Source organism: Myotis davidii, unplaced genomic scaffold, assembly GCF_000327345.1.
Source record: "Myotis davidii unplaced genomic scaffold, ASM32734v1 scaffold807, whole genome shotgun sequence".
NCBI lineage: Eukaryota > Metazoa > Chordata > Mammalia > Chiroptera > Vespertilionidae > Myotis > Myotis davidii.
The window spans coordinates 2,212,636-2,240,152 of NW_006298272.1; the positions used below are offsets into that span (position 1 = coordinate 2,212,636).

General features: G+C 58.3%; 2 protein-coding genes across 3 annotated transcripts in view; one reads left to right on the plus strand and one right to left on the minus strand.

The window, feature by feature from the left end:
- Positions 1 to 27,517, plus strand: part of MCPH1 (microcephalin 1) — a 114,355-nt gene that overhangs the window by 21,127 nt on the left and 65,711 nt on the right. Inside the window, exon 12 of the mRNA XM_006773933.2 lies at positions 8,879 to 8,956. Within this exon, the coding sequence (XP_006773996.1) occupies positions 8,879 to 8,956 (78 nt within the window). The remainder of the gene's footprint in view (positions 1 to 8,878; positions 8,957 to 27,517) is intronic.
- Positions 10,663 to 27,517, minus strand: part of ANGPT2 (angiopoietin 2) — a 60,208-nt gene continuing 43,353 nt past the window's right edge. The window contains exons 3-9 of one of the 2 annotated variants that reach the window (XM_006773924.2): positions 26,328 to 26,449; positions 23,695 to 23,927; positions 20,527 to 20,657; positions 17,210 to 17,311; positions 16,509 to 16,675; positions 12,361 to 12,491; positions 10,663 to 11,394 (exon numbers count right to left, since the gene is read on the minus strand). In XM_006773924.2, coding sequence (XP_006773987.1) covers positions 11,234 to 11,394; positions 12,361 to 12,491; positions 16,509 to 16,675; positions 17,210 to 17,311; positions 20,527 to 20,657; positions 23,695 to 23,927; positions 26,328 to 26,449 — 1,047 coding nt within the window. In that variant the 3' untranslated portion in view covers positions 10,663 to 11,233. The remainder of the gene's footprint in view (positions 11,395 to 12,360; positions 12,492 to 16,508; positions 16,676 to 17,209; positions 17,312 to 20,526; positions 20,658 to 23,694; positions 23,928 to 26,327; positions 26,450 to 27,517) is intronic. The other variant, XM_006773925.2, reaches the window with a different exon arrangement.

A 27,517-nucleotide genomic window follows, 5' to 3' on the forward strand; every position in this document is an offset into this window, starting at 1 on the left:
GCAGGACGGGGGCCACTCGGATGTCGCCCACTTAGACGTCGCTGCCGACCCTTTTCCCTGTCCTGGGGTGTCGTGCGGCCATCTGACCTGGGGCTGTGTGCTCGTGAGCAGGTGCCGGGAAGGCCCACGCTCTGAGGAGCTGGAGCTGAGCCTCGGGGCGCGGGAGGAGGTGTGGGGGTCCCTCCCTGGCTGCTACCAGGGGGACCCGAAGCCAGCACTCACCCGTGAGAGTAAACGAGAGGGAGGCTGAACGTGCTTTACAGTCTCAGAACGAGAGACCTGAGGCTGGAACGGCTGGAGTCTCTGCGGGAAGGTGGGGGTTGCGGGTGGGGGGAGATCAAAGGACTTTATGGGTGTAGCCCAGTGATGGCAAACCTTGTGAGCTCGGCGTGTCCGCATTTTGAAAAACCCTAACTTAACTCTGGTGCCGTGTCACACATAGAAATTTTTTGATATTTGCAACCATAGTAAAACAAAGACTTATGTTTTTGATATTTATTTTATATACTTAAATGCCATTTAACAAAGAAAAAACAACCAAAACAGTGAGTACGCATGTCACCTCTGACACGCGTGTCATCAGTTCACCATCACTGGTGTAGGCATAACCCATGGACACAGACACTGTGTGGTGGGGGTGGGGTGGGCTAGAGGGGTCATTGGGGGACAGGGGACATCGGTAATACTTCCAACAATAAAGCTTTTTAAAAAGAATTTTAGAATAGCTTCTGGCCTCTGAGCTGAGAAGGTCCCATGCAGGCATCGTGCATCACCATAAACTGCAAGCGTGTCCTTTACGTGAGCTCCTGTGAGAGCTCAGGACAGTCAGGTGACCTGGGCTCCTGTGAGAAAAGGACTCTGCAGCTCAAGTTCATGGGAAGAAGGGCAGGAGCCCGAGCTGCTCCCAGCGCCTGACACTGGGCGTTGTTGCTGCTGAGAGCTCTGCTTTGTTTTCATAAAGATGCCCCTGCTGTTGTCTCAGTTGCGTTGGAATGTGTTACATTTATTTTTGTTTTCATTTTGATAAGGGGCATAGGAGCCCGTGTTATTTATAAAGACGCTTGGCCTTTGTGCGTAGCTGCTGGCGGAGGCGGGGTCGCCCTGCTCTCTGCTGGTGGGATGTAAGGCGTGGCTGCCAGGCGCGCGGAGCTCGCCAGCCCCAGAACAGCGGGTCGGCATCCTGCGCGTCACCGTCGCCGTGGGCCGTGCTGCCTGCGGCTTCCCCGCTCCTCCATCGGAGGCTCAGTGTTTGTCCGCTCACATCTCTTAAAAAGGGAAAGCGTTCCCAGCTACTTATTTTTAGGCCGTTTTTGCTTATCTTCTCTGTCGTCGTCACGTAGGTCCTGGGGAGGCCCTGGTTTAGTGCCACTTTGGGGCCAGCTGCGTGGTGCTTTCTGAGCCTTAAAGACACAGGAGACCAGGTCTGGATTCTGTAGGGCTGGGCCCCAGCTTCTTGCTTGCCACCAGCTTGCGGGGACGTGGGCAGCTGGTCCAGGACGGCGCTGCCCAGGGCGGTGCTGGGGACAGCAAGCGGGTGGGGGTCGGGCCGCTCCCAACCACGTGCGTGGTCCTCACCTAGGAAGTTCTTGGCTCGGAGCTGCCCTGTCAGGAGACCCGCGCACACCCAGCGGGCACAGTCATCCTGGGGACCCGGACGTGCATTCGTCCCAGCTGGGATGTTGCTGGGGGTTCAGTCACCGGCTCACAGTGCTTGGAAATGGGGGGTCTTGAACTTGAATTCGACGTTTCCCCAGTTCCAAGCCCCTGTTCCCCAGGCACGCCCCCCTTCCCAAGGTAGCCTGGGTCACCCTCCCTGCCCCCCGCCCCCAAACGCCGGTGTCTTTGTTCCGTGACTGCACCTAGCCTGTGTGAGTCTGAACGGTGAACGGGTGGGAGGTGACTGTTAGTGCCGACCTTGCCCGTGGCAGGGAGGCCCTTAGACCCTCCGAGCTGCTTCTGTATCCATCAGCTGCTCAGGAAGCTCTCAGTGCTGCTCACGACCATCACATGGAAGCATCGTGCAGGCAGGGGAGCAGGCGGGCACGTGCTGTGTGTCCTTCCGTGTGACGTGTCCAGTGGGTGAGTCTGGGGGTGCCCAGTGGTCACCGGGCATGCCCCTAGTGCGTGAGAGGCCCTGAAGCTGGCGAGACAGTGGCTGCGCAGCATGCGCGTCCGCTGAAGGCCACTGCCCTTTGGATAGTTCGTGGGTAGCGTGTGAGCTGCAATCCGTTACAGAGCCTCTCGGAGGCAGCCTTCCGTCTGCTGCATAGCTCTGTGTTTTTAGAGAAACCTGATGAATTACAGAAAATCTTCCTTGGTTCTCAGAGTTGGTTGGAAAGAGGAGGAATGGCTTATTTTGGAACCCACGTTACTGCCTTGAAACCTCGCCAGTCCAAGTGGGTATTCTCGGAAGTCTAGATCTCCCTGACTCCTGGCTCCACAGTGTCCAGGACATAAGCACTCGGCTATTTAGTCTTGAAAATTATACGATTGACAGCGGTCTTCCTCCCGAAGTTTGACCTCCGTGTAGCTTCTGTGCACGACTATTCCCTGCCCACAGGGACGCTTTCATTCTCAGTGACGCGTGGTGTTTCCATGGGACAGACTTGTCTTTTGTCACAAAGCTGTGGAGAGGGGAGATCGGTTTAACCCAGGTGTGTGGGTTCTGGGTTCTTGGCTCACTACACTGTCTAGTTGTGGGAGCGACACACACTCTCCCTCTAGAAAAAAATAAGGGTCGTGTGCACATAGCAGATTCTCTGGTTTGAGAACATTGTGACCTTCACAACTGAGACAGAGCCTGAAGTCTGATGAGAAAAATCCTGTAATTTTGGTGTTCGCTTAAAATAGAAAAAAATGGCAATTACTGTTTGAGTTCTTCTTCTGTAGGAAAGGCAGGCTTGGCAAATGCAAGTGTTTGTCCTGCACCTGCCCAGCTGGAGCAAGGTGGCAGGAGAATCAGCCGGTCACTCCTGGTGGTGGAGTGAGGGGAAAGCAGACGCGTGAGCTGTTGGAATTAACGGGATCCCCGTGGGTTAAATCCGCGGCACCGGTGCTCAGTGTCAGCTGGTGTTTCGTATAAGTTCTTCTTACGCCAAGAACATTGTTGGCGTATCCCCTCCAGCGGCCCCCTTTTTTCTTTTTTTAATATATTTTTATTGATTTCAGAGAGGAAGGGAGAGGGAGAGAGATAGAAGCATCAATGATGAGAGAGAATCATTGATGGGCTGCCCCTCGCATGCCCCTCACTGGGGATCGAGCCCACAACCCAGTCATGTGACCTGACCCGGAATCGAACCCTGACCTCCTGGTTCACAGGTCGATGCTCAACCACTGAGCTATGCTGGCCAGACCGGACCCCCTTTTCTGTACCTGCTGTGTTCTCCCATGTGCTCCTGGTGCCATATTGCTGTGCGAGTTAACAATTACATACGGCAGGTAGTGTGCTCTGGACACAAGGCCACAAGCAGCGATGGATGCAGCTGACCACTTAGGAATTTAGAGTAAACCTAACAATGCGATTATAATAGCTCACACTGAGTCCTCGTGTTGAAATATTTTCAACATGATCAGTAAATCAACTTCATAGTGCAGCTGTAATTCTTCTACCAGGAGTTGGTCTTTATTACACGGAGTGTTTCATTTTTTCAAGTACAACCTAAAATCCCCCTGTCGGTCGCTTTTTCTTTAATCCCAGCTTTCTCTCATCACTCAGACTGAAATCTGTGTTGTTTTCCCTGCTTTAAATTTTTTTTTTTGAGAAGGCAAAAATTAAGTGTACCTTGTTTTTGTGACTACATTAATCTTTTTTTTTTTTAAATATATTTTGATTTTTTACAGAGAGGAAGTGAGAGGGATAGAGAGTTAGAAACATCAATGAGTGTGAAACCTTTCAGTCCGCAGGCCGATGCTCTACCCACTGAGCCAAACCAGCTAGGGCGGTCTTTTTTAAACACTTAAGAAGAGTTCTTAGGAAATTAAGAAAATATTAAGAAATTAAGGTGAATGTTAGGAAAAGGTAATTTGGTGGTTTTTGTCCTGGAAAGGGACACTTGTGGATGTTGAGCCGTAGTACTTTAGACCACTTGGAACTTTCTGATTCTCCGGGGAACAAGAAGTTCAGGCGGTTGGCGAGAGCACCATGACCATTCGCCAGCACCAGGACTGGGTAACAGTCTATGCTTTTTTGCTTAAAAACAGATGAAACGAAGGGGGAAAGCCTCCACTTTCCGTAGAAACACGAATTGATACACAGGACACGGTTTATGCTCTTCCCCACGGGATGGGGATGTCAGATCATCCCGGTCTTATAATCCACACGAAGCTGCCTCACAGGGTGGGTCATGCGGCTTGGCTGCTCCTGCTGAGGAGCCCTAGCTGAGGCAACAAGGCGAGGAAAATAAAGACGCCTATGGGGCAGGGGGCATAGACTGCCCACACGCAGGAGATGCACAGAGAAGCTCCCACAGCTCGTAGCCCGAGCCCAGCGGGGTTACAGGCAAGGTCATATGCACAATTCAGTTGTATTTCTGTCTACGAGAAATGAACAACTGGAATTCTAATACTTTTTAGCCCAATTTACATTACACCCAGAAATGAAAGTACTTAAGTTTACATCTGACAATATTGGCAGGATCTGTTCGTTGAAAACTACAAAACTTGTGAACGAAATCAAACCAAACCAAGGTAAACGGGCAGAGGCTGTGCCTTGGAGGGTGTGGCACCCTCTACACGTCTGGTCTGTGGGTTCACCCCAGTTCTGGGGACAAGCCCAGCACGAGGTTTGTGCAGATCTCGACAAGTGGGTCTGGTCAGCAGAGCACTTTTGAAACGAGCCAGTTGGAGGGACCCACAGGGGAAGACTCCAGGGACGGGAATGAGGACGCTCTGAACCGTGGGGGCGACTCCTGCACGGCTGACGTTTTCCGAAGTGCAGTGTAATCTATGAGGCTTATCATGAAACTGCCACTGCCTGCCCGTTGTTTCCGAGCCCAGCTCCCCCCTTAAAACAGCCTTCCGATGGTTTACCTGCGTGTTTCTAATGGAAATGCCCTCCTGCTGTATTGGGGCATTATCTGTAGACGTCTGAGGAAGACTGAACCAGGACCCCGTCTGCCCCCTGTGGTGACAGTTTCTGTGTGAAGTTCTATAGAGGAGTATGAACACGCAGTCACACGCGCACGCGTGGGTCTGATGTGAGTGCTGTTTGAGCTGAGCCGTGTAATGTGCTGACTCCATTCCTTTTGGGTAGTTTTGTTTGTTTCTCCTGAGGTGACCGTTCACACTGTCTCGATGGCTTCCTTCTCTGTGTGCCTGTCGAGTCGCTGCCGGGATGGGGATGTCAGATCATCCCGGTCCTCTCACCCTGCCTGCCACCAGGGAGCCTTCCCGTCCCGCAGGCTTTGCTGGGCACCACGACCGGGACCCCTGCCGCTCCCCCCGAGACGGGTCCTCGCGAGGCTGTGGCTCCGCTGGTACCGGGCCTGTCAGGGAGGTCCTGGGAAGCCCCTGTGTTTGGTTTGGCCCATGTCTTTATTGTAGAGACGTAGCTCATGGCATGAATCGCGGGTGATGTCCGGCCCTGCCGCGTGCTGTGAGCTGCGTGCCGGGCGGCGTGTGGACGGTGGGATGTATGTGGGTGGGGTTGGATGGAGGGAGGCCACGTGTCGTGTCTGTGTGTCTGCCTTTTCCGCGGCGGTCACTGCCCTAGGAAGGCACACCCGTGTCCTGCTCAGGGCCTCGCTGGTGGCCAGCGTGAGGGCCGACCGTCCAGTTCTGCTTTGTCTGGCTTCACGTCTGCCTCGTCCCGGAGGGAGTGGGCGGGGAGGAGAGGCCCCTTTTCCCTGTTCGACACCCTTTTCAGGCTTCTCTCCTGCCGCCTGTCCCCGTCTCAGGGAGTCGGGAGCGGTCACTGGACACTCCCTGTCGACCTCCTTCTCTGGACGCTTGCCTCCCAGCTGTGCGCCACCCTTCTGAGCCCTGACCACGGAGCCAGCTTCTCGGCCAGCTCTCTGCTGCGGACCCTTCCCTGCCTTTGACCCCATCATTTCAGCTGCCTGTGGGCGTGTGCTGAAGGTGCCGTGTGACCGGAGGCGACTTTGTTCGTCCTCGTGTGGGATGCTCTCCCTGCCGTGCGCTTGACAGCATGTTTCCGGCTGGTTTGCAATCACTGCCCCCACCCCCACCCCCCAAGTGGAATGATGTACATAAAGCGAGGAGAGCATGGATGCGGGCGGGTCTGGGCTGCACGGAGTCAGGGCTCCCACATTATGGAACGTGGTATCATCAGTTGCTGTCGATCAAACAATAAGGCAAGAAAATGGTTTCTCGTTGAATTCACAAGGTTCATGCTTTACGAGTGTGAGAAATATGTTCATGTGTGGTGAATCTGAAATACCCTCCTGTCAGGGCTGTGACTCCTGGGGTGCACCCTCTGTACCCCTTCAATTCCATCCCTGCTTTGCTTGGCTTCTTAGTGACTTTCTGTCACGTATCTGATGGGAAATATGTTGGGTTAACTTTTCATTTTTAAGGTCACTTATGGGCCTGACTGTTGTCTGGCAGAATATACTTTCTCTGTTTTGAATACGGAGGTAAAGATCAGTTTGGCTGGTGAAGGCACTAAAGGGAAAAGTGTGTACTTCTTCCTGTAGTATATTTCTGATTTGATTTCCTTACAGTGGAATCTATTTCCTGCTATCTCTGTGAACTTCATTCTTTGAGTACGTAGAGAAATGAAACACAGTTCACTTACCAAAGCTGTACTGTCGATGTCCTAGGCTTTATTTCCGTAACATTTAGAGGGACCAGCTCAGAGAACAAGTTTCCCCGGAGGCTTTTGAATCGGTGGCATTTTTGTGTGGCTCCTACTGGAACTCAGTGCCACTCTGGCTCGGGCACTGTGTGCTCCTGGCCTCCTGCCGGTCACGCTGCCTCCGGTCCACGCCGAGCCCGGGGCCTGGGCTCAGCATGTGCCTGTGAGGAACCACGCAGCTGGCGTGTTTCTGTCAGTGACACGGCCGATAAAGTCAGGAGAACAGTGATTCTGAGTGTTAACCTCCCAGAGAGAGCGGGGAAGCAGGGCTTCAGTGTCGAGTTTCCACACTTATCAAACCTCCTTTCACTGACCTTCCCAAGTCTTTTTTTTTTTTAATGTTGGTTAGGCAGTGAAAACCAGGGACAACCAAAAAGCGGCCTAATTGGCAAAATGCTCGTGGCCTCACAGGACCAACTGGAGACAGAGCGGGTCCCGAGCACACAGCCTGCCGACCCCTCTCCCACGGAGGCAGGTTCCCTGGGCCTGCTGCTCCCCAGGCCGAGGAGGCCCAGCCCGGGTGCTCGCTCCTGGCTTTTCTCCTGATCCTCTTGCCCCGAGCCGAGGCCCCCAGCACACGGGGAAAGAAACAGCATCTCTCATGCCTCCCCAATGGGCCCCCCCCGTCTTCCTACCCTTCTTCCAGAGCACCCCACTCCAGCCGGAAAAGGGCCGTCTTGGCTGGCGTCCCCTCCCCCCTGCCTGCTGAGCTCCGTGTGACGTCAGCTCGTGGCCGACCCTTTCTGGGTTCTCCTAGGCCAGGGTGGGGAGCCTCGCGTCCACGGATCGAAGGCCCGGGAAGTCGCTTGGTCTGACCCTGCCGAGCTCATTAAATGTTGGACCAAGTCAGTTGCTAATGTGTGGCCCGAGGATGATGCTGTAAATCTCCCAACGGCCCTTGGCGAGAAAGGTTCCCCGCCCCTGCTAGGCAGCCATTTGGCTTCCCTTCTGGGTTCCCACGGCCTGTGCTGGAGCACCCCATGTGGTCCGCCCCCCCCGGGCGGCCTCCTCGGGGTCTGGGTGTATTTCCAGGACTTGGCATGGGATCCTGCTCATGGTCACAGATGAGCGATACATGAGCCAGGAAAGAGCTGTGGGTGACTCCACGTGTCTGTCAGGCCCAGGCCAGTGCTGGGGGTAGCATTCGGACCCCGTGCCCTGTGCCCGACCTCCCCGCCACACGCACTTGCTCTTAGAAACAGCGTGGCCGTCCCATGTGGGTCGTGCTGGCTGTGCTGGCAGGAGGGGATGCTTCAGGCCGGCTCCCGTAGGTGGTGCTGAGCTGTAGGAACTCCCAAAGGGAGCAGCACTTCAGCCACAAGGACTGTGTAGCCACTGCGGGAAGAAGGGTATCAGACGTGGTGTGACCGACACGTGCGTTATGTGGTGACTCCGGTTGTGAGTCCTGCCGGAGCGAAGAGACAGGCTGAGGGATTCGGTCACAGAGCAGACGGCGCCCGAGCCTCAGGCGTCTGAATCAAAATGAAAACTCCGTTTTGATGGTTTGAATGAGTGGACTCAGATGCTGCTGCTGATGGAAGCGTGTTGATGAGACACTTCCTCTTCACGGTCTGGGAGTCTCACGTGTGCTCCGGGAACTTCTGAAAGTCAGGCGACGTCAGGAACAGGCACACACCACGGGTTGCTGCATACGTTTAGGCCTGTGGTCTGTCTTCTCCTGATTTGCGTGCCTTTCTTTTAATAAGGCCGTGGAAACACTTCCTGAGCCTCGTCTGCCTGCCTCCTTAAGTTGGAAACGTGTCGTCTTAAAGAAACGCCCTGTTCCGTGTCAAGGAGCAGGGTGGTCTCTGGTCGTATGTGGCCTCCATGGGACAATGGCCCTGGCGTCCAGTCAGCACGCGACGTCACCTGGCCAGGCCCTTACCCGTGTGCCGTGTGTGCCGCTGGAGGTGCTGGGGCCCTTCGGGGTGCAACACGCCTGCTCTGATCTGAGGGTGCACTCGCCGCTGGGTTTTCCTTTTGCTCGATCTTCGAGATGGCTTGTTATTCACGCAGAATATTTAACAGTAAATATTTAAAATGCTGCTTTCTGTGCCGTTGCAGGTCCTGTGGTCTTTGGAGCTGGGTCACTGGATTTCTGAGGAGCCCTTCGAACTCTGCGACTCCTTTCCCGCAGCTCCGGTGAGTCACGCGTTACCTTGTGGTGGAGCCACAGCTACAATGTCCTGAGAAACTGTTATTAGCCAAGCTGAGGGCTCATGTTTATTAAATCAAGAACACTTATGCCCATAACTAAGAAAACTAAAAACATCCACAGAACTGAGTACTTTTTAATCTATGTATCTGTGAGAACAAATGTGAAAATCTTTGCAAAAAGTTGTGAGAATGCATTCTCAAAAAGTCTTAATTATGGAGCCCTAGGGACTGAGAAACAGAAGTGAGAAGGCGGGGTCTTGAGAAGGAACTCCGTATCGCTCGCAGCTTTGAAAGGTGATGCTGTTGCTGCCGTAGAGACAGGACTGATGGGTGTAGAAACGTGGCCTCCAGCAGCACGCCGCGGCTTTGTTTTCCCGTTTCCCTAAACTCGGCTTGGATCTGACCCATGCGAACGGGGAGGCTCTGGGGCCCGGTTTCCAAAGGCTGGGGCCTGATCCCGCAGGTGGTCTCGGGCGGCTGGGGAGCAGGACTGCGCAGCTGGCGGCTGGTGTGTGACGGTTTGTTCACGCAGGAGGTTGTGACCTGGAAGACGAACGGCGATGGTCTCGGCACCAGCCTTGGTGCGTTTTGGCCGCTCGAGTGTTTGGGGTGATGATCACATGACAAGACATTGACCTCTGCCCTGAATCGCTGTGGCTCTCAGGTTGTTGGGTTGTTTTGTTTTCATTTGTAAGACGACTGCTTTGATTTCCTGTCCACTTCATAAATGTTTTCTTAAGGAGAGAAAAATGTCCTCTCGGCGCGGCCCTTTGACATCCATGTAAGGAAGTGAAGCGTAGAGTTACACACCAGGTCCCCTTCGCACGAGAGTACAGGCAGCCCCGCGGGCACCGGGCGGGTCACCATTGAAATGCGCCTGACCTACCTGCCTGCGTGGGTGAGCCGTGTGCGTGGTGGCGTGGCCGGTCTCTCCCATGCCGGCCTCCCCTCGCTCTGCCGCGGGCTCACTGAGACCTGGAACGTGCTGCCCTTCCAGCCGTGCGTCTCATCAGATGCTCTCTCTCCCACACACAGCGGGCGCCTCTGGTGGGTTATAAAGCCTCACGCTGGTCAGAGGGACGGAGCGAGGAGCGCCCCCAACCGGCCAGTCTGTGATGAGCTGCGGGGGCGGGCGGCCTGTGGGGCCACAGCAGTTAGAGAAGAGCGCGGACTAAGGGACACGGCGCTGGGGGACGGAAGAGGGTGAAGACCCGTGAACAGTGGCTGGTTGTCCAGCTGGCTGAGCTGCCTGGCAACTGGGTGGAAACCAGATGCCCGAGGGCCTCCCAGCTCAGAGCGGCCGTGCTCACCGCGGGGCAGCTGCCGCGTTAGACCAGGTCGGGGCCTGGGTGCGGCCTGGGCCTGGGTGCGGCCTGGGCGAGCAACTGCGCGGTGAGCACCAGATTTCGGTTTTGTACGTCAAAACCCCCTTTTCAAAGTTTCCTGGTAGACATTTGTAAATACCGTACTAATACAGATTACTTTTTCCTGAAATAACTTAAGGAGGGCGTTTAGCTCGAGCGGTACAGGTTCGTGCACGCCCCACGTCTGGGCTTCCCCTCCTCGGCCTGCCCGCCCAGGGGCTGGTGGGTGAGGGCGGGTCTGTCCTGAGAGGGAGAGTCCTGGTCAGGACGCACGGTCGTTGTTTTGGAATTAAATGGGATTGTAAATATTATCATGAAAGTTCAATGTCGTCATCTCATAAGTTATATTTAATTACTAAAATAACTTCATAGTTAACAGGCAGCAAAAAAAGTAGTACAATCTTTACATAAAATAAAAGAATACATCCTGGGAATTTCTCCATATAAACTTGACATCTGTTTTTGAGCATTAGCTTAGAACTAAGCTGGCGACACCTATGCAAATACGCTATTTTCAAATGAAAATGTAAAGCACTCGAGAGGAGGGCACAGGCACTGTGACCCTCCCAGGGAGCCCCTGAGTCTGTGCACGGGGCGGGGCGTGGATGCAGACAGACGGCCCCGGAGCCCAGAGCTGTTTCCAGTTATTCGCTGATGCGCTTGACACGGCGTGACACGGAGCCCGCAAGCCGCCTTCTCATGTGCAGCTTGAGCTCATCTGCGCAGACGCCTGCAGGTCACGGGGCGAAGGTCGGGCTGTGCTGGGGTTGCCGAGCAGGGCAGGTGTCCGTGGGGGGTTTCAAGGGCTCGGACTCAGGCCCGGACGTGACCCTCTGGGTGGAGGGACGACGCAGCCGTGTCCCCCGGGTTCAGGCGGAGGGTGCCGCGGGCACCGGCCTCAGAAGTCCGCAGGCCGGATCATCATGGCCGTGGCCTTGAGCGAGTAGCCCGAGCCCTTCCAGTAGTACCACTTGATGCCATTGAACCTGTTGCTGCTCTGCCTCTGTGGGTAGTACATTCCGTTCAGGTTGGAGGGGCCACACGCGTCGAACCACCAGCCTGTGAAGTGCAGCAGAGGGTGAGGACGGGACCGCCCTCCCGGGAGAGCCACCGCCGGTCCACGCAGCACACTCACTGCGTTTTATGTGAGGGTGTCCTGCGTGCCCTGGGCGGGGCCGCGGAGGGGCGGGTGCCCCCTGCACTGTGAGCAGGGCTCGGACAGACTTCTCCCTCTGCTCTGGCGCTGGGTGGGGAGGCCACGGCCATGCGTGGGAGTCAGAAAGTCTGGATGGGGTCGCCAAGGCCTCGGGGTGGCTCTTGGCAGCCACACCCTTTCCAGTGCCCCCGCTCAGTGAACTGACTGATCCAGGCTCCCCGCCCCCTGAGAAATTCTTTTTGTTTAAAATATAACCCCAAGTTTTAAGTGTCCAGTGGAGCTAGATATAAAAAGTTTAAAGCCGTAGCGGTGCTCCCTGGGTGAAGCTGGGTGAGTGTGTGGCACAGCGGGGGCTGGGTCCCCATCCGCACCCAGTGGCACCCAGTGCCTGGCACCTGCTCTCACCCTAACCCAGCCCACAGGTGCCCAGGTTTGCAGGGAGGGCGTGGATCTGAGTAAATCCTGAAACATCGTGTTGGAAGGACAGAGAGAGTGATGCCATTTATATGAAACTAAGACACGGAAGGCGGGAGCATGGCTGTTGACATCCCGTATGTAGGAGACATGAGGTGAATGAACCTCGCGCAGAGTTAGCTCGGGCGGGGTTGGGGCAGTGGCTGTACTTGTAGCGGGATGTTTTGTTTCTTTGGAAAATACTCTGGTGCGGTGTTTACATTGTTATGTTCTGCGCTGTGGCCCTGACTGAGTCACCGTCCTCCACCCCGGTGCCCGAGTGCTAGCCGGTGGGAGCAGCTCCAGGTGGACAGGCGGGAAGCGAGCGTCTCCCGCGGGCAGGCCTGTCTACGGAGGTGACGTTGTCATCTCCCGGCCGGTGCAGGGCCCTCGCCCACACAGGCAGGAAGGCCTACCTCCCGTGAGCATCTGCGCGCACTTGCAGATGCACCGGTCCTTGTCCGCATCCTTGGTGCTGAAGTCACTCCCCGGCTGGCTGATGCTGCTGATCTTGCCGGCTGACCCCGTGAGGCCCTTCAGGTGGATCCTGGGGGCACGGAGGGGAGAAGAGGGGGATGAGCGGGGTTGTGCCGCCGAGGAACACTGCCCACAGAGAAGCCGTTCTGCCCGAGGGCGCCGGGCCCCCTGTGCCCCAGCAGCCTGGACCGAGCATTCCCGCGGGAATAAACAGGAACCCGCGTGGGCCCTAGGCAGAGCGTGTCTGGGGAAACCTGCCGCGGATATCACTTGCACAGGCCTCGGCGGGACTTGGGCCCTTCCACTCATTTTCCTGCCGCTCTGAGATAAACAGGAAGGAGGGGGCTCTGTCCAGGCCTGCAGGCTTCACCCAGACAGGAACGTGTCGTGGTGACGGGACGACCTCAGCCCCGTTGTCAGTGGGAGTGGGCGGGAGGCCAGCAGGCGCAAGCAGGGGCACTGGGTCTGGAGCAGAGCCACAGCACCGAGCGGCAGGCGAGTCCTCGTGCTGCTCTGCCGGTGTCTGTTCAGTGGGTCAGGCACCCGCTGGGCACTGGGGAAGGAACGGAGGTGCTGACCGTGAGACAGTGGGCACGGCCCCTCCTGTCGAAGGCAGCAGCGTCTGGCTGGCCTGTGCCTGTGCCTGTGCTGGGAGGGGCATGGGACGGGGAGGCGGTGGGCAAACCCCCGTCAGGGGAGCCGTGGGCGGAGGCTGGCCCAGCGGCCGAGGGCAGGGTCCACGTGCTGGGTGGGTTGGAGCCTGGGCATCGGGTCTGCCCGTCCTGGGATCCACAGCACAGACCCTGCGAAGCCGGAGGGAGGACCGCACTCCAGCCCCAGGTGACGGCGTCCCTGACGCGCGCTCATGCCCGCTCGTTTGCCAGCCACGACCTGGGAGATCATTTCCAAGAACCACGTTGGGACGAGGGTGGAGAAGGGATGGGTCAGGGGCCGAGTGACCAGGTTCCACCAGACCCTCCCGCAAGCGTCCACGCCGCACAGCCCAGGAGCCCGCGCTCCCGTCTCCACACGCGGGGTGGTTGCGGTTCCGGGTGGGACTCGTCATGGAGCAGGGCAGGCCCGCACTCCTCAGGGTCCCAGGCACACACTCCTGGGGCGGGGGGGTGTGGGGGGTAGGCTGTCCACTGAGGAGGCGGCCATGGAGGCCGGGCGGGAGCCTGTCCCATAGAGTCCAGGAAGCACTGGTCCCGGGCACCTTCATGTGAGTGACTTAGATTTCAGAGTTTTTAGATGTGGCAGCTCTGGACACACGATCATAGGCATTGACTGAATGTCCGAATTTCAGTGTTTCCTTGTTTCCAAGGTGCCCTGCACCGCCCAGCCGCACGGCCCCCACATGGTCCCCACGTGGTCCCCGCATGGCCCCTGGCATGCCTGCTGCACGGCCGCCCCATGGTCCCCGCATGGCCCCTGGCACGCCTGCCTCACGGCCCCTACATGGTCCCTGCACGGCCTCCACATGGCCCCCGGCACACCTGCCACACGGCCGCCCCATGGTCCCCACGTGGTCCCTACATGGCCCCTGACACGCCTGCTGCACGGCCGCCCCATGGTCCCCGCACGGCCCCTGGCACGCCTGCCTCACGGCCCCTACATGGTCCCTGCACAGCCTCCACATGGCCCCCGGCACGCCTGCCACACGGTCGCCCCATGGTCCCCACGTGGTCCCCACAAGGCCCCTGACACGCCTGCCACACGGCCCCTACATGGTCCCTGCACGGCCTCCACATGGCCCCCGGCACGCCTGCTGCACGGCCGCCCCATGGTCCCCACGTGGTCGCCACAAGGCCCCTGACACGCCTGCCACACGGCCCCTACATGGTCCCTGCACGGCCTCCACATGGCCCCCGGCACGCCTGCTGCACGGCCAACCCATGGCCCTTGCATGGCCCTTGCCTGCTGCACGGCCCGCATGGTCCACACACGGCCCGGCACGCCTGCCACAAAGGCTCGTGCAGGTCCTGCTCGTTGCTGGTTTCAGGTCCTGGGTTTCTCGCAGGCCCTCCCTCAGCCTCCCACAGCCTGGGGCAGCTGCCGCCGCCTCCTCACCCTCCTGCCTCCTAAAGGGGAGCACACAGGGAGGGCTGTGCTCTTGGCCGTCTCGGAGACTCGTCTCTGGGAGACTCGCAGGTGGGGCCCCGGCAGGACGTCGCTTTCTCTGACCTTGGGATTGGAGGACTCGGCTGCTCTGCTGTCCATCCCTTTCGCGGAGCAGAGGAGTGAAGGCTGAGGGACACGCCGGTCACATGACATCTCCGTGTCCACGGAACTGCCTCAGGGCCTGACCAGTGGCCAGTGATAAAGTTTAATGTGCAAATAGTTTCAGTTTTAGTAAAAGAATTGTCTTTTACTGATGCGTTTTTCAGTTTCCTGCCATTTGGGGACCATACATCGCAGCTGCCGTGGACGGGTGCCTTTCTGAGCCATCGGCAGTTCTGATAAAAGGAGGCGTGTTTTACCAGGACGGTAATGTTTTCAGGGTGACCTCTGTCTCATACCACCAGCGCGTTAACCTGAGCTTTAAACAAACGCGGGCTTTATAGAACGGCACATTCAGAAATGGAGTTAATTTCTAAAGGAAATATCTGTTATGAACCAACTCAGATTAAAATGTTTTTATAATGTCAGCATACGAGGGTAATGACCCGTTTTCTAAAATCTTACATAAACAGTCTAATCCTTAATTTCTGTGTTTCTTTTTTTAAATTCCTCTGTTGTAGATTCCTAACTGTTGCCAGTGACAAAATGTTTAGCTTGGAGGTAAAACAGTGACCAACCGCTGGTGTCTGAACATTCCTCGCGGCTCCGATCTCTGGAGCGTCCTTGGTGGGGGGTGAGGCCCGCCACCTGTCTCGCCGCCGCCCGCGGGGGGCAGGCTCTCCGGGAGCCGCTCTCCCAGTGCGTCTGTGGACTGTCCCTGACTCCCGACCGCGGTCAACGCTGGCTGGGTGTCACTTGCCTGCTTTCGGGCGTGCCTCTGCCTCTGCCAGGCCCTTTACAACGCCGCAGGCTGGGCGAGGGGGCAGCGCTGGGGAGCTGCACGGCCCGCATGGTCCCCGCATGCTCAGCTGCTGGCCATCCCTCCCCTGGGAGCCGGCTCGGGCCCGAGACTGTCCTGGTGGCAGAGGGTGCGAGCGGCCCCGGCAGGGTTCGCGTGGGGCTGTGCCAGGCAGTGGCGGTTCCCGTGAGGTCCCCTGCACGTGGTTTATCTCCGACCTCAGCGTGGGCAGTGCATGTGGGCTGCGTGGTTGGCACTCACTCCCAGTCTGCCCTCCAGGCTCCTTGGGGCGTGGGGGTGGCTGACATCCACAGGGCCCTCAGACCAGCTCCTGGGACACCCCTGCAGGTCCCCCTCTCCCTGGTCCCATCCCGGGAACCACACACCCATAAGTGCCTTCTCTGCAAGCCTCACCCACCCGCACAGCCTCACCCACCCGCACAGCCTCACCCACCCGCACAGCCTCACCCACAGCCTCAGGGTCCTGGCTCTCAGAGCCCCTGCTGCCCTTCCGCTCTTACCGCTTTTAGAGCCAGAGAAAATTCTGGGCCGGGGTTGCCCTGTTTCTCAGAGCGCTCAGGAGTAGTGCCACCAGCTGGCGCACAAGGTAATGTGAGGGAGCAAGGGAGCCATAGCAGAGCGCTGCAGGAGTGACTGCCCACCGTCCCCCACCTTCCCCCCAATTCTGCCACTTTTGAACTTGGCAGGCACCCTGACCTTGGGCTGAATCATACAACTGGATGTGTTTAACCTGCAGAAGACAGAGTGAATAATAAAACAGGCCTAGGTGCGTGATGAAGGATGCTGTCCTGACACTGCCCTGTAGGCCACACTCCACGCCCACGGAGGGTGTCGGTGCCCGGCACCTGCCAGGCGCGCGGTTGGCTCCTTGCAGACAGAGCAGGGACCACAGACAAACCTGTCCTCACGGCGGCCCCTGTCGTGAAAGCCAGTTCGACGTCCCGAACCCGAGAAGCCCACCGAACAGGGCGGAGAGCTCCAGGAAGCCAGAGGTGTTCTCGGGGCGGCCTGGACCCGTGACCGCAGGGGACGTCACCAAGTCCTCACCTGTAGTTGAGGTCCTCGCCCGAGAGGGAGAAGTGCTCGTACAGGGCCTGGGCCTCGTTCCCCTCCCAGTCGGCCAGGCGGATCCTCAGCACGTAGCGCTTCTGGGTGGTCACCTGGGCGACAAACTCGTTCCCCAGCCAGTGCTCGCCCGCCGGGTTCCCGAAGCCCTGCAAACCGAGTGGGAAGTCAGTCCCCGTGGGCTTTTCGTGGACTCCCGTGGGCTTCCCTGTGGGCTTCCCCGTGGGCTCCCGTATCTGAGATGAGTGGCCCCTCCACCTCCCTCCCGTGCAGCGACCTCAGATGTCACTGTGCTGGGAGACATGGGGTCCTCCAGAGAAGAATGGGGGCCCGGGTGAGGCCAGTGTTAAGGAACTGAGCTGCACGGGAGGGAATTCGTGCTGGGATAGCGGCTGGTGTGTGCACAGCGAAGCGCACCAGACAGCGGGCTGGCCAGCCACGAGCTGCCCTGACGTGAGCCCCGTGCTCACGCGCTCTGTCTCGCTGCGTGGCCCACGCTGTACCGACAGGGCTGGTCTTTAATGGGGGGTGGACGAGGGGGGCGGACACACCCGGTAACAGAACCCTTTGGTTAAAAACTTGTCCTGAGTCATTGGTTAGTTTGCGTTTGTGGTGCAAGTTGTGCGGGTCTGGAAAGTTACTTTCACAAAGAGATTTTCAGGTGGCTCAGTGACTGTTCATACCGCTTTGTACTCGTTCCACGTCCTCTGGAAGTCCACGCTGCCGTCCTCTCGTCGCTGGATGAGGGTCCACCCGCCCCCGGCGGACTCCATGTCGCAGTAGGCCTGCAAGGGAAGGGCGCGGTGACGGGTGTGCGGGTGTGACTGGGTCTCCTGCTAAATGTGAGGAGCGAGATGCGTGTAGGTGCCCAACAGCATATGCTGGTGGGTTCTTTGGGGTGAATCTCATGGTCTTCCAAGAAACAGATGGTTTTAAGTGAATTGAAAGCCATGACTTAAAAGGACAAATGTAAACAGTGATACAACGTGGGCTAGTGATGGATGAAGGGATGACCGTCCTCTGTGGTAGGCTGAGACCCACCAGCAGCTGACACGGAGCGCCCTCCTTGGAGTTGCTGTGAGGGGGCATCGCAGGTGGCCCTGCCCTCTCGCCTCCCCCCTGCAGACATGCATGGACCCGTCCACGTCCCTGAAAACCTTGGTGACGGCAGCACCTCTGTAGGAGGGATAGAGGGGTCCTCGTGCAGCTCGGGTTCCTGGGACTTCCGTGATCTGGTGTGTCCTGGGGCCACCCCGCTTCCCCACGTGGGGTCAAGACTGTCGGCCGTCCCTCAGCACCAAGCACCAGGGACCTGAGGGCCACATGCCTGGCGTGATCCAAGCGTGGCCTGGCCGCTTGCCTCCAACTCGCGCCAGGCTCTGCCCTTTGCTCACTGCCCTGGGCATCCCCCCCTCCGCCCCCAGCGCCTCTCAGCTCTGCTGCCACGCCGGCTCGCAGGTTTAAACTTTGTCAGAACGGAATTCTTTGGGGATGGGAGCATGCATGCTCCATTTCAGCTCAGCTGGAGGTTTCTTATGAAACTAAAACCCCTGAGATAAGATCACAAAAGAAGCTCTAAATAATGAGATTATGATGGAACTAAATGTTTTCCTGAAAATGAAGAGAAACTCTCTGCAGCATACCAGGTAGTAAATGTGGAAGTTAAGGTTCAGAACAATGAGGAATAGTCTTGCTTTGATGTTTTCCGTGGTCCTTTCGGTGATGATGGTGAACATTTTGACAGGCGGGTTTAAACGTGCTGCTCTGTGCGCTAAATTCCCAGCGAGCTGGGCTGGAGCTGGGACTCTCCCACGTGAGGGCTGCCTATGCTGGTGCCTCCTCCCTCTCCCAACCTCTCCCTTAGGAAACAAGTCCATTGCAAAGAAAAATGCAGCCTCGCCTGCTAGGTCAGCGGGTGGAGTGTTGGTCGCGGACAGGAGGGTTGTGGATTGGATTCTGGCCAAGGGCGCACGCCTGGGTTGCAGGTTCATCCGGCCCCGTCAGCGCGTGTACAAGAGGCAACCAATCGATGTGTCTCTCACATTGATGTTTCTCTGTCTCTTCCCCTCCCTTGCTCTCTCTCTAAAAAATCAATGGGAAAAATATCCTTGGGTGAGGATTAACAAATAAAAAAAGAAAATTCATCTTATCTATGCATACACGCACATGCACATACATGTACATTTGTGTATGTGTATGATGTATATGTGTGTATATACATATACATATACAGGCCTAATATGCAAATTGTCCCCGGGAGTTCAATCGCTCGCTATGACATGTGCTGACCACCAGGGGGCGGCGCAGAATGAAGCAAGGTCCAAGCCAGCAGCCGGAAGGCCCCAACCGGCCCTGATCCCCGGCCAGGCCTAGGGACCCTACTCGTGCACGAAGTTCATGCACCGGGCCTCTGGTTAAGAATAAAACGATCTCCCATCTTCGGGTCATCGGACATTAGATTTGGTCTGCTTAGGGAACCCCTCGCCCTGGGCTGGCAGCAGCCTTGTTCATCATGGTTGGCTCTGTGCACGCCTGTGCTGAGCTCCGTGGGGCCCCAGCTCCTGTTATCCAGTCAGACAGCGGCTCTGCGAGGCTGTGGCTGCCTCTGGAGCGGAGGAGGTGTAGTCGGGTCCAGCTATGAAGTGGGACACAGGACTGTCACGGAGTATTGTCCACCTCATGCGGCCCCAGAAATGGGGACGTGGCCTAAGGCCCCGCAGCAGGTCTGCGTCGACATGGGTCCGCACACAGTCCTCCCCCGTTCGCTGCGGGCCAGTGGCTCGGCCGCTCACGTCCGTCGTGTGTCCTGTAACACCCACCGGGTGAGCTCACTGCCCACGCTGCCGGGCTGTGAGGCTGAGATGCAAATTCTGGACCCGTCCCCAGGCAGGGCAGATGGTTGGCCCTCACTGCTCCTGCCTTGTTACAGGGTGGGGTCCTTTGGCGCCCACCCTCCGTGCGGAAGTCACTGGGTCAAGTCAGAGCCGTCCATCTTGGTTTGGAAATCAGAGCTGAGCGTCTGGGATGGGGAGGGTCCCTGCGTGTGCGTGAGCAATGCAGCCCCGGTTCTCTGACGCCCGAGACTTTGTCCAGGTTTCAAGGAACAGAGCTCATGGAAAGCGAAGTTATTGTGGCCAATTAGGTCGTGAAACTGTCAGAGTCATCCACGCAGCCAGCGGCAGTGGGGGGATGCGGAGCAGGTGACAGGGTGGGAAGCAGGCCGCTCAGAATGCTGGCGCCTCGAGCCGGGCCCACAGCAGGGCTCCGGGCCAGCCGGCTCTGAGCTGGAGGGCTCCGCAAGGCCTCAAGCAATTGCACGGTTGTGGTCAGCCTGCGGTCACGGTGCGGGACCCGCGAACAGCTCACAGCACACAGACAGCCGTGGAGACAGGGATCCCATGAGAGTGGAAGGTAACTGTCAGTCTCCAGCTAGCAGACGCTGCAGTGCTTTCCAGTCTGCCCCTGAGCATCTGTACCGAGACCCCGGGCGTTTTCAGAAACGAAGTTGAAATATTTAGGCCGTTTTGGAAAAGATCTCCCAGAAATCTCCTCGGCGTCCGTCGCTGGAATGAGCTGATACAGGGCGGAGTGGGGTGCCCGCCATGCAGGCAGCTGGCGGCCTGGCGGCTGAGGGCACTCCCGGGTAACAACTCCCGTCTGTGGGGTGGGCGGTGAGCACCCGCCCCGGCCTCGGGGGGAACATCACGTTACAGAGGACAGCCTTGGGGGGAGCGGGGGAGGTGTGGCCCCTGAGCCTTTGGGGTGCCCCATTGATACTTGAAGTAACTACTGAAAGGGGAACTGTGGCTGTTCATTGGGAGGTGTTTTCTTTAAACTTAATGAAAGGGTGTCACACTTCCAGGAAGACAGCAGACAAGCCGGAGGCCAGGAGAGGGGAGTGTGAGAAGGAGCAGTGCGCCGTGCGGTCAGCGCGGACCTGGAGCCCGTGGGATGGGTGGAGTGCCCTGCCCGCAGCTGGGGGACCCGGGGGAGCCCTCACCTTTGTCTCCTCCGTGGAGTTGGGGAAGGTCAGCGTGTAGACGCCGCTGGTGGTCAGGCCGGACTTGAAGGCCTCCGCGCAGTCTCGGAAAGTGACTCGCTCCTCCTTCGCGGCTGGGGCCGGCCTAGCTGCTTCCAGAGACAGAAGAGCGTTTACGTGGGGCTCGTGGCAGATGGAAGGTGGGTTCTGAGAGGCACTCCTTTGGGGAGTTTATTATGGTTGGATTCTCACAGTGAGTAGGAAGGACGTGCCGGTTTTCCACCCTTTCCAAAAACCTTACTCCTGCGGCCTCAGTGGTCATTACCTGCAGACCATGCTCCCTGCTTCATCATCAGCTTCACCATCAGCTAGAACAAACTATTACTTTTCAGATTCTTCCGTCTTGAGTCGAACCAGATACAGTTATTACAGGAGAATAAAAGAACGTCCCCCAAGCAGTGTACCTTCCAGGGCTGCACGTACCCCTCAGCCCTCGCCCCATGTTAGCTGGGATGAGCAGAGCAGAGAGTCTGGGCCTTTAGGAAAAGAACACTTTTCCTAAATGACATGAGTTTGAAACTTCTGGAGGCGGGTGTGGTACCCTGGCCCCGTGAGAGACCTGGCCCTGTGTATCAGGTTGGTCCTGTGTCCCCGTGTTTGCGTCCTGGCTGAGTAGGATCCGTGTCTACGTGCTTCTGCTGAAATGTGGGTGTGAGAGGAGGGAGCAGCGTTACCCAGTGACTGACAGTGTCTCCTTCAGTCTCACACAGTCCTCAGGTTAAGACATTACTTGCCCAGCCTCATATATCCAGCGATGGATGGAATTAACTCATAGGCTCTGTGAAGCCCATGGATCAAACGTATGTTTGAGATGTTTTGCTTCAGAACAGTTATTTTGTGTAAATACATCCCTCTCCCTTCCTTCCATTTTGTCCTTTTTACTTGGTTCTGTATTGAGACCCTGTAAAGCTTTTATATCAAACTAGAGGTCTGGTGCACAACATTCGTGCACTGGGGCGGGGCATGCCTCCGCTCAGCCTGCACCCTCTCCCAGTCTGGGAGCTCTCGGGGGATGTCCGACTCCCCGAAGGCCTGAGGGGACATCCTCAGTGCTGCTGTGGAGAGGCGCCTCCCACTGCCTCTGCACTCGCTCGCCAGCCATGAGCCCGGCTTCTGGCTGAGCAGCGCTCCCCCGTGGGAGCGCATTGACCACCGGGAGGCAGCTCTTGTGTTGACCGTCTGCCCCCTGGTGGTCACTGCGCATCATAGTGACCAGTCGTTCCGCCATTCGATCAATTTGCATATCACCCTTTTATTATATAGGATATGTAAGAGAAGAAATGCCTTTTCTGAAAGATGAGAATTTTTTAGAATGTTGAGAATTTCATTGACTGAATTCCACTGCACTGGAGCTAAGGTGGGTGTGGCCACCAGGGTGTGCATGACTGAGGGGGGGTGGGCACCAGAGTGTGTATGACTGAGGGGGGGTGGACACCAGAGTGTGTATGACTGAGGGGGGGGTGGACACCAGAGTGTGCATGACTGAGGCGGGGTGGCCACACTTAGCGCCCGACGTGGACACGAGGGTGTGCGTGACTGAAGGGGCGTGGCCGCACTTACAGCCGACATGGACACCAGGGTGTGCATGACTAGGGGGGTGGCCTCCCTCACAGCCGACGTGGACACCAGGGTGTGCATGACTGAGGGGGGGGGGACACCAGAGTGTGCGTGACTGAGGGGGGGTGGACACCAGAGTGTGTATGACTGAGGGGGGGGTGGACACCAGAGTGTGCATGACTGAGGCGGGGTGGCCACACTTAGCGCCCGACGTGGACACGAGGGTGTGCGTGACTGAAGGGGCGTGGCCGCACTTACAGCCGACATGGACACCAGGGTGTGCATGACTAGGGGGGTGGCCTCCCTCACAGCCGACGTGGACACCAGGGTGTGCATGACTGAGGGGGGGGGGACACCAGAGTGTGCGTGACTGAGGGGGGGTGGACACCAGAGTGTGTATGACTGAGGGGGGGGTGGACACCAGAGTGTGCATGACTGAGGCGGGGTGGCCACACTTAGCGCCCGACGTGGACACGAGGGTGTGCGTGACTGAAGGGGCGTGGCCGCACTTACAGCCGACATGGACACCAGGGTGTGCATGACTAGGGGGGTGGCCTCCCTCACAGCCGACGTGGACACCAGGGTGTGCATGACTGAGGGGGGGGGGACACCAGAGTGTGCGTGACTGAGGGGGGGTGGACACCAGAGTGTGTATGACTGAGGGGGGGGTGGACACCAGAGTGTGCATGACTGAGGCGGGGTGGCCACACTTAGCGCCCGACGTGGACACGAGGGTGTGCGTGACTGAAGGGGCGTGGCCGCACTTACAGCCGACATGGACACCAGGGTGTGCATGACTAGGGGGGTGGCCTCCCTCACAGCCGACGTGGACACCAGGGTGTGCATGACTGAGGGGGGGGGGACACCAGAGTGTGCGTGACTGAGGGGGGGTGGACACCAGAGTGTGTATGACTGAGGGGGGGGTGGACACCAGAGTGTGCATGACTGAGGCGGGGTGGCCACACTTAGCGCCCGACGTGGACACGAGGGTGTGCGTGACTGAAGGGGCGTGGCCGCACTTACAGCCGACATGGACACCAGGGTGTGCATGACTAGGGGGGTGGCCTCCCTCACAGCCGACGTGGACACCAGGGTGTGCATGACTGAGGGGGGGGGGACACCAGAGTGTGCGTGACTGAGGGGGGGTGGACACCAGAGTGTGTATGACTGAGGGGGGGGTGGACACCAGAGTGTGCATGACTGAGGCGGGGTGGCCACACTTAGCGCCCGACGTGGACACGAGGGTGTGCGTGACTGAAGGGGCGTGGCCGCACTTACAGCCGACATGGACACCAGGGTGTGCATGACTAGGGGGGTGGCCTCCCTCACAGCCGACGTGGACACCAGGGTGTGCATGACTGAGGGGGGGTGGACACCAGAGTGTGCATGACTGAGGCGGGGTGGCCACACTTAGCGCCCGACGTGGACACGAGGGTGTGCGTGACTGAAGGGGCGTGGCCGCACTTACAGCCGACATGGACACCAGGGTGTGCATGACTAGGGGGGTGGCCTCCCTCACAGCCGACGTGGACACCAGGGTGTGCATGACTGAGGGGGCGTGTCCACACTCACCGCCCGACGTGGACACGAGGGTCAGCAGGCTGTGCACGGTCTCCATGAGGTCGTGCTGCTGCTTCTGCAGGACGGAGTTGTTCACCGTCGCCGTCACCAGCTGCTTCTCGAGCTCCTCGATGATGGAGTTCTGCTTGGACACCAGCACTTGCAGCTGGTCCTTCTCCTCCCTCATGGACTGGAGCTGCACTGTGTGCTTGCCTTCCATGTCGAGCACTTTCTTCTCCAGGACGCTGGGGAGGGAAAGCGAGTCAGCGATGCAGGTGCTCCGCGCCTCACAGCCCAGGCCGTGCCGTCGGTCACTCTCATAACTCGCCCAGGGGCTCGTGTCCTTGGAGTTTCTGCTTCTCCAGGCACGTTAACGTGTCAGAGGAGCCAGCCCGCGTGGCTCAGTTGTTGGGCATCGACCTATGAACCAGGAGGTCACAGTGCGATTCCCCGTTGGGCACAGGCCTGGATCGCGGGCTTGATCCCCAGCTGGAGCAGAATATGTGTATAAAGCTTCGATCAGTGGTTCTCTCTCATCAGTGATGTCTCTCTCTCTCTCCCTTCCTCTCTGAAATCAATAAACGTATCTTTTAAAGATGTCAGAGCAGGCAGTTGCACGGTGATGTGGCCGCAGCCCTGGGGGAGCTTTCAGGCCGCTCCGGGGGCAGCAGGTGGCCGTGCCAGCCCTCTGGAGGGATTTGAGGAGGAAGTGCCCTAGTGAGAATGTCAGGGCCGCGGCAGGTCATCTGTCCCAGGACGTCTGTGGTAGGAAGGCTGGCAACCACGGCCTCGTGGAGAGGAGCGTGGACCACGCAGAGGCGCCTCGGCATTGGAGCGCAGGTGGCAGGGCCGTGGGAAGAGCAGGCTGAGCCCTGCCTCCTCACGTGACCTCGCATGTTACCTGGGCTGGCCTGGTGCTCTCTGGCTCTCAGTGAATGCCCTGCCTATCACAGTGAACATCACTGCACACAGGGACGTTACAAACGAAGGCACGAGGTGCATGGCCTTAGAGGCCCTTCTGCTCTGTGGTCTGACTTGGTTGCGCTTCTTTGGGGCAGCACATCTCCATCTTTACCCCAGTGGACATTACTCAGCCATGGAACCGGCCACCCAGTAAAGCCTTCACCGTGAGCGTGAGCATTCAGCATGAACAGTTACCATCAGACGCTCAGTTGTATCTGGTAGCTGCACCCCAGCCCTCGGTCCCTGGGAATCGGGACAGTAGCTCCTGTCCGCGCCTTGCCGGCATGTAGCCCGTTTCTGCACGCGGTCACGTGCACTGGACGTGCACCGTGTCCCATATCCTTCTCAGTGGTCATTCCTGAACAGGTTCCTTGGTATCAGCCAAGTCACTTTCAGTTGAACGTCACCATCATTAATTAAAAACCAAGGTGACGAAGATAAATGCGCAAAGCGTCGGCGTTCTGCCTGACCCCGGCCCCAGCTTTGGAGCCACTCCTGCGGACGCTCCGTCCTGCCTCTGCCGCCCGCACACTGTTCCACGGGGGCGTGAGAGATGGGGTCACGTGGCCCAGAGCATGAGTGGATGTGGAGACACACGGGCTGGAGTTTTCTCAAGAAACAAGTTTATTTCTCCCCAAACTGGACCAGCATAGCTGCAGAGGCCGCCACATGCTGATCTCAAAGGCCTCCTCTCAAAGGCAGGAGCCATGCCAGGCTCGGTCCTCCCCGACCAGAGGACCAGCCTGCCCCCCCCACCCCCCCCCCCCCCCCCCCCCGAGTGCGGGCACAGATGCCCCCAGCGCTCCAGGTCGCTCGTCCTAGTCAGAGCAGCGCTGCAGGTGCAGGGCGGGGCCCAGTGCTGGCTGAGACCTCAGCTCAGGGAGCCGCACCCGGCACTTTCAATGAAAGGAAATCAATACAGTGGCCCTGGAACAGCACGAGTCTGAACTGCGGGTCCACCTGTGCGTGGACTTTTTTCAGTAAGTGCCTGTGATGTTTAAATCTTAGTTCACGCACACTGGCTGAGCATTACTGGGAAAGCAGAGTTAATTGGGGAAAATGGGAAGCATGTTCACGAAAAAGTGTGGAAGAATGTGGAGGGTCCTGTAAGCCAGATGAGTCAGAAGGCCCAGCCAGCCGGTCCATATGTGGTAAAGCTTCACACACAATCCCACCCACCAGGGCGGCTGAAGGAGTGGAGTCGTCACGTTTGAAACCACTCCAGCTGTTTCAGGCCGTGGGTGCAGGGCTAGGGGTGTCTGAGCTCGGGAGCCGGGTCCCACGTCTGTGGGGAAAGGGCAGTATGATTGGACAGACCTTTACCCGGATGGCAGCGGGGTAACATGCCCGCGGGTGCTAGCCCTGCATAGTGAATGCGACAGAGCGGGACAGTGTCCACTGCTCGGTGTGCCCGCAAGCTAGCCAGGGCTCGCACACCCGCCCCGGCTCATCGGCGATGAATCTTACTGTAATCGTAGAGGTGTGTTCCTCCAGAAAACAGTTCTGCTTCAGCCCTGTTAAGAGGCCTCAGCACGATGCACCCAGAGACGCTGTGGCTCAGTTGTGGGTCTCGCTCGTGTGTTTCCCGCTTTGCAGAAGCGGAAGCTTGAAACATTAAAGATGAACACTTGGACTAAACATGGACTCACTTTTCCAAAGTACACGTTTTTGTGCCTTCTTACCTGTTCTTGTCCTGCAGTTTGCTGATCTCACTGGTCTGGTCCAGGATCTGTTTCTCCAGCTTGTTGGTGGACAGGGAATGTTCCAGGAGCTGGAGCTCGAGTCTCGTCGTCTGGTTCAGCACCTGTGTGCGACACAGCAGACTCGCGCTGGTCGATGTCCCCGTGGGACACGGGGCCCCCTGGAGGGGACCAGCCCTAGCGCGCGCTCACTCCGGGCCTCGGGCCTTCCTGGGGTCAGAGGCGTGGCTGCCTGGTGACGTCAGGGGTGTGGGAAGGCCCTGTTGCCTGGCCTTTACTGGGCGAGTTTCCCAGGTCCGGACAGTGGTGTTTGTGTCACGTAACAAAGCGCTGTTTTCCTGGTCCTGCGTGCTTGCCGTGTACAGTGAGGCGGTGGGTGTGGAACGCTCACACCGAATGCCGGGACTGGTGGTGACGACAACGGCCCTGCCTCCCGCTGTCCGCAGCCAACCGGGTGGACGCCACCTGCTCCACTCGACACATAGAGCTCGTTTTCCAGCGTTTCCTTGTCGCTGGTGGTCTCGCGGTTGGCGTTTTCTGCCTCCTCTGTTTCTCTTTCTACACCTGGCGTCAGCCGGTCAGGAGACAGCCCACGTGGGAAGGCGGAGCCCGGCTCTGCGGGGGCCTCTGGCACGGCCACACACACTGTCGTGGCCCCCACCGCGTTCCAGCACCGAGGATGCATTCTTCCGCGTTTGGCTGCCTTGCGGCAGGAAGCATCCATTGTCACATCCCGCGTGGGTGGCCTTACAGGATGAGCGGTCACGTGGGAGCTGGGGCAGCATGGTGCCCAGGAACCAGGGTCCTTGACAGAGGGAAGCATTGTTTGCTCGGTGCCCATGACATTCATTAAAGGCTCGCCCGGCCGTGGGCAGGGCAGGGCCGGGCCCACTCCTCGGCGACTGCAGGCCCTGGCCAGCCTGGGGCGGGGCTTGAACACACACTTTCCCCTGTGGCCCCAGCATCCTGCGTGGGCTCTGACTCGGAGGGAGTGGAAAGTCCAGGGCCCCGGAGAGGACAGTGGGGAGTGCGGAGGGCAGCGTGTGGGTCCCTGCTCGCCCGGCACCCAGCGCAGTGCCTCATCGCCTGCGCGGGCTCAGCTGCAGGTGCCTGTCGGTCGCTGAGTCTCCAGGACCCCAGGCCCCGCTGCCCCTCGGCCCAGCTGTCGCCTC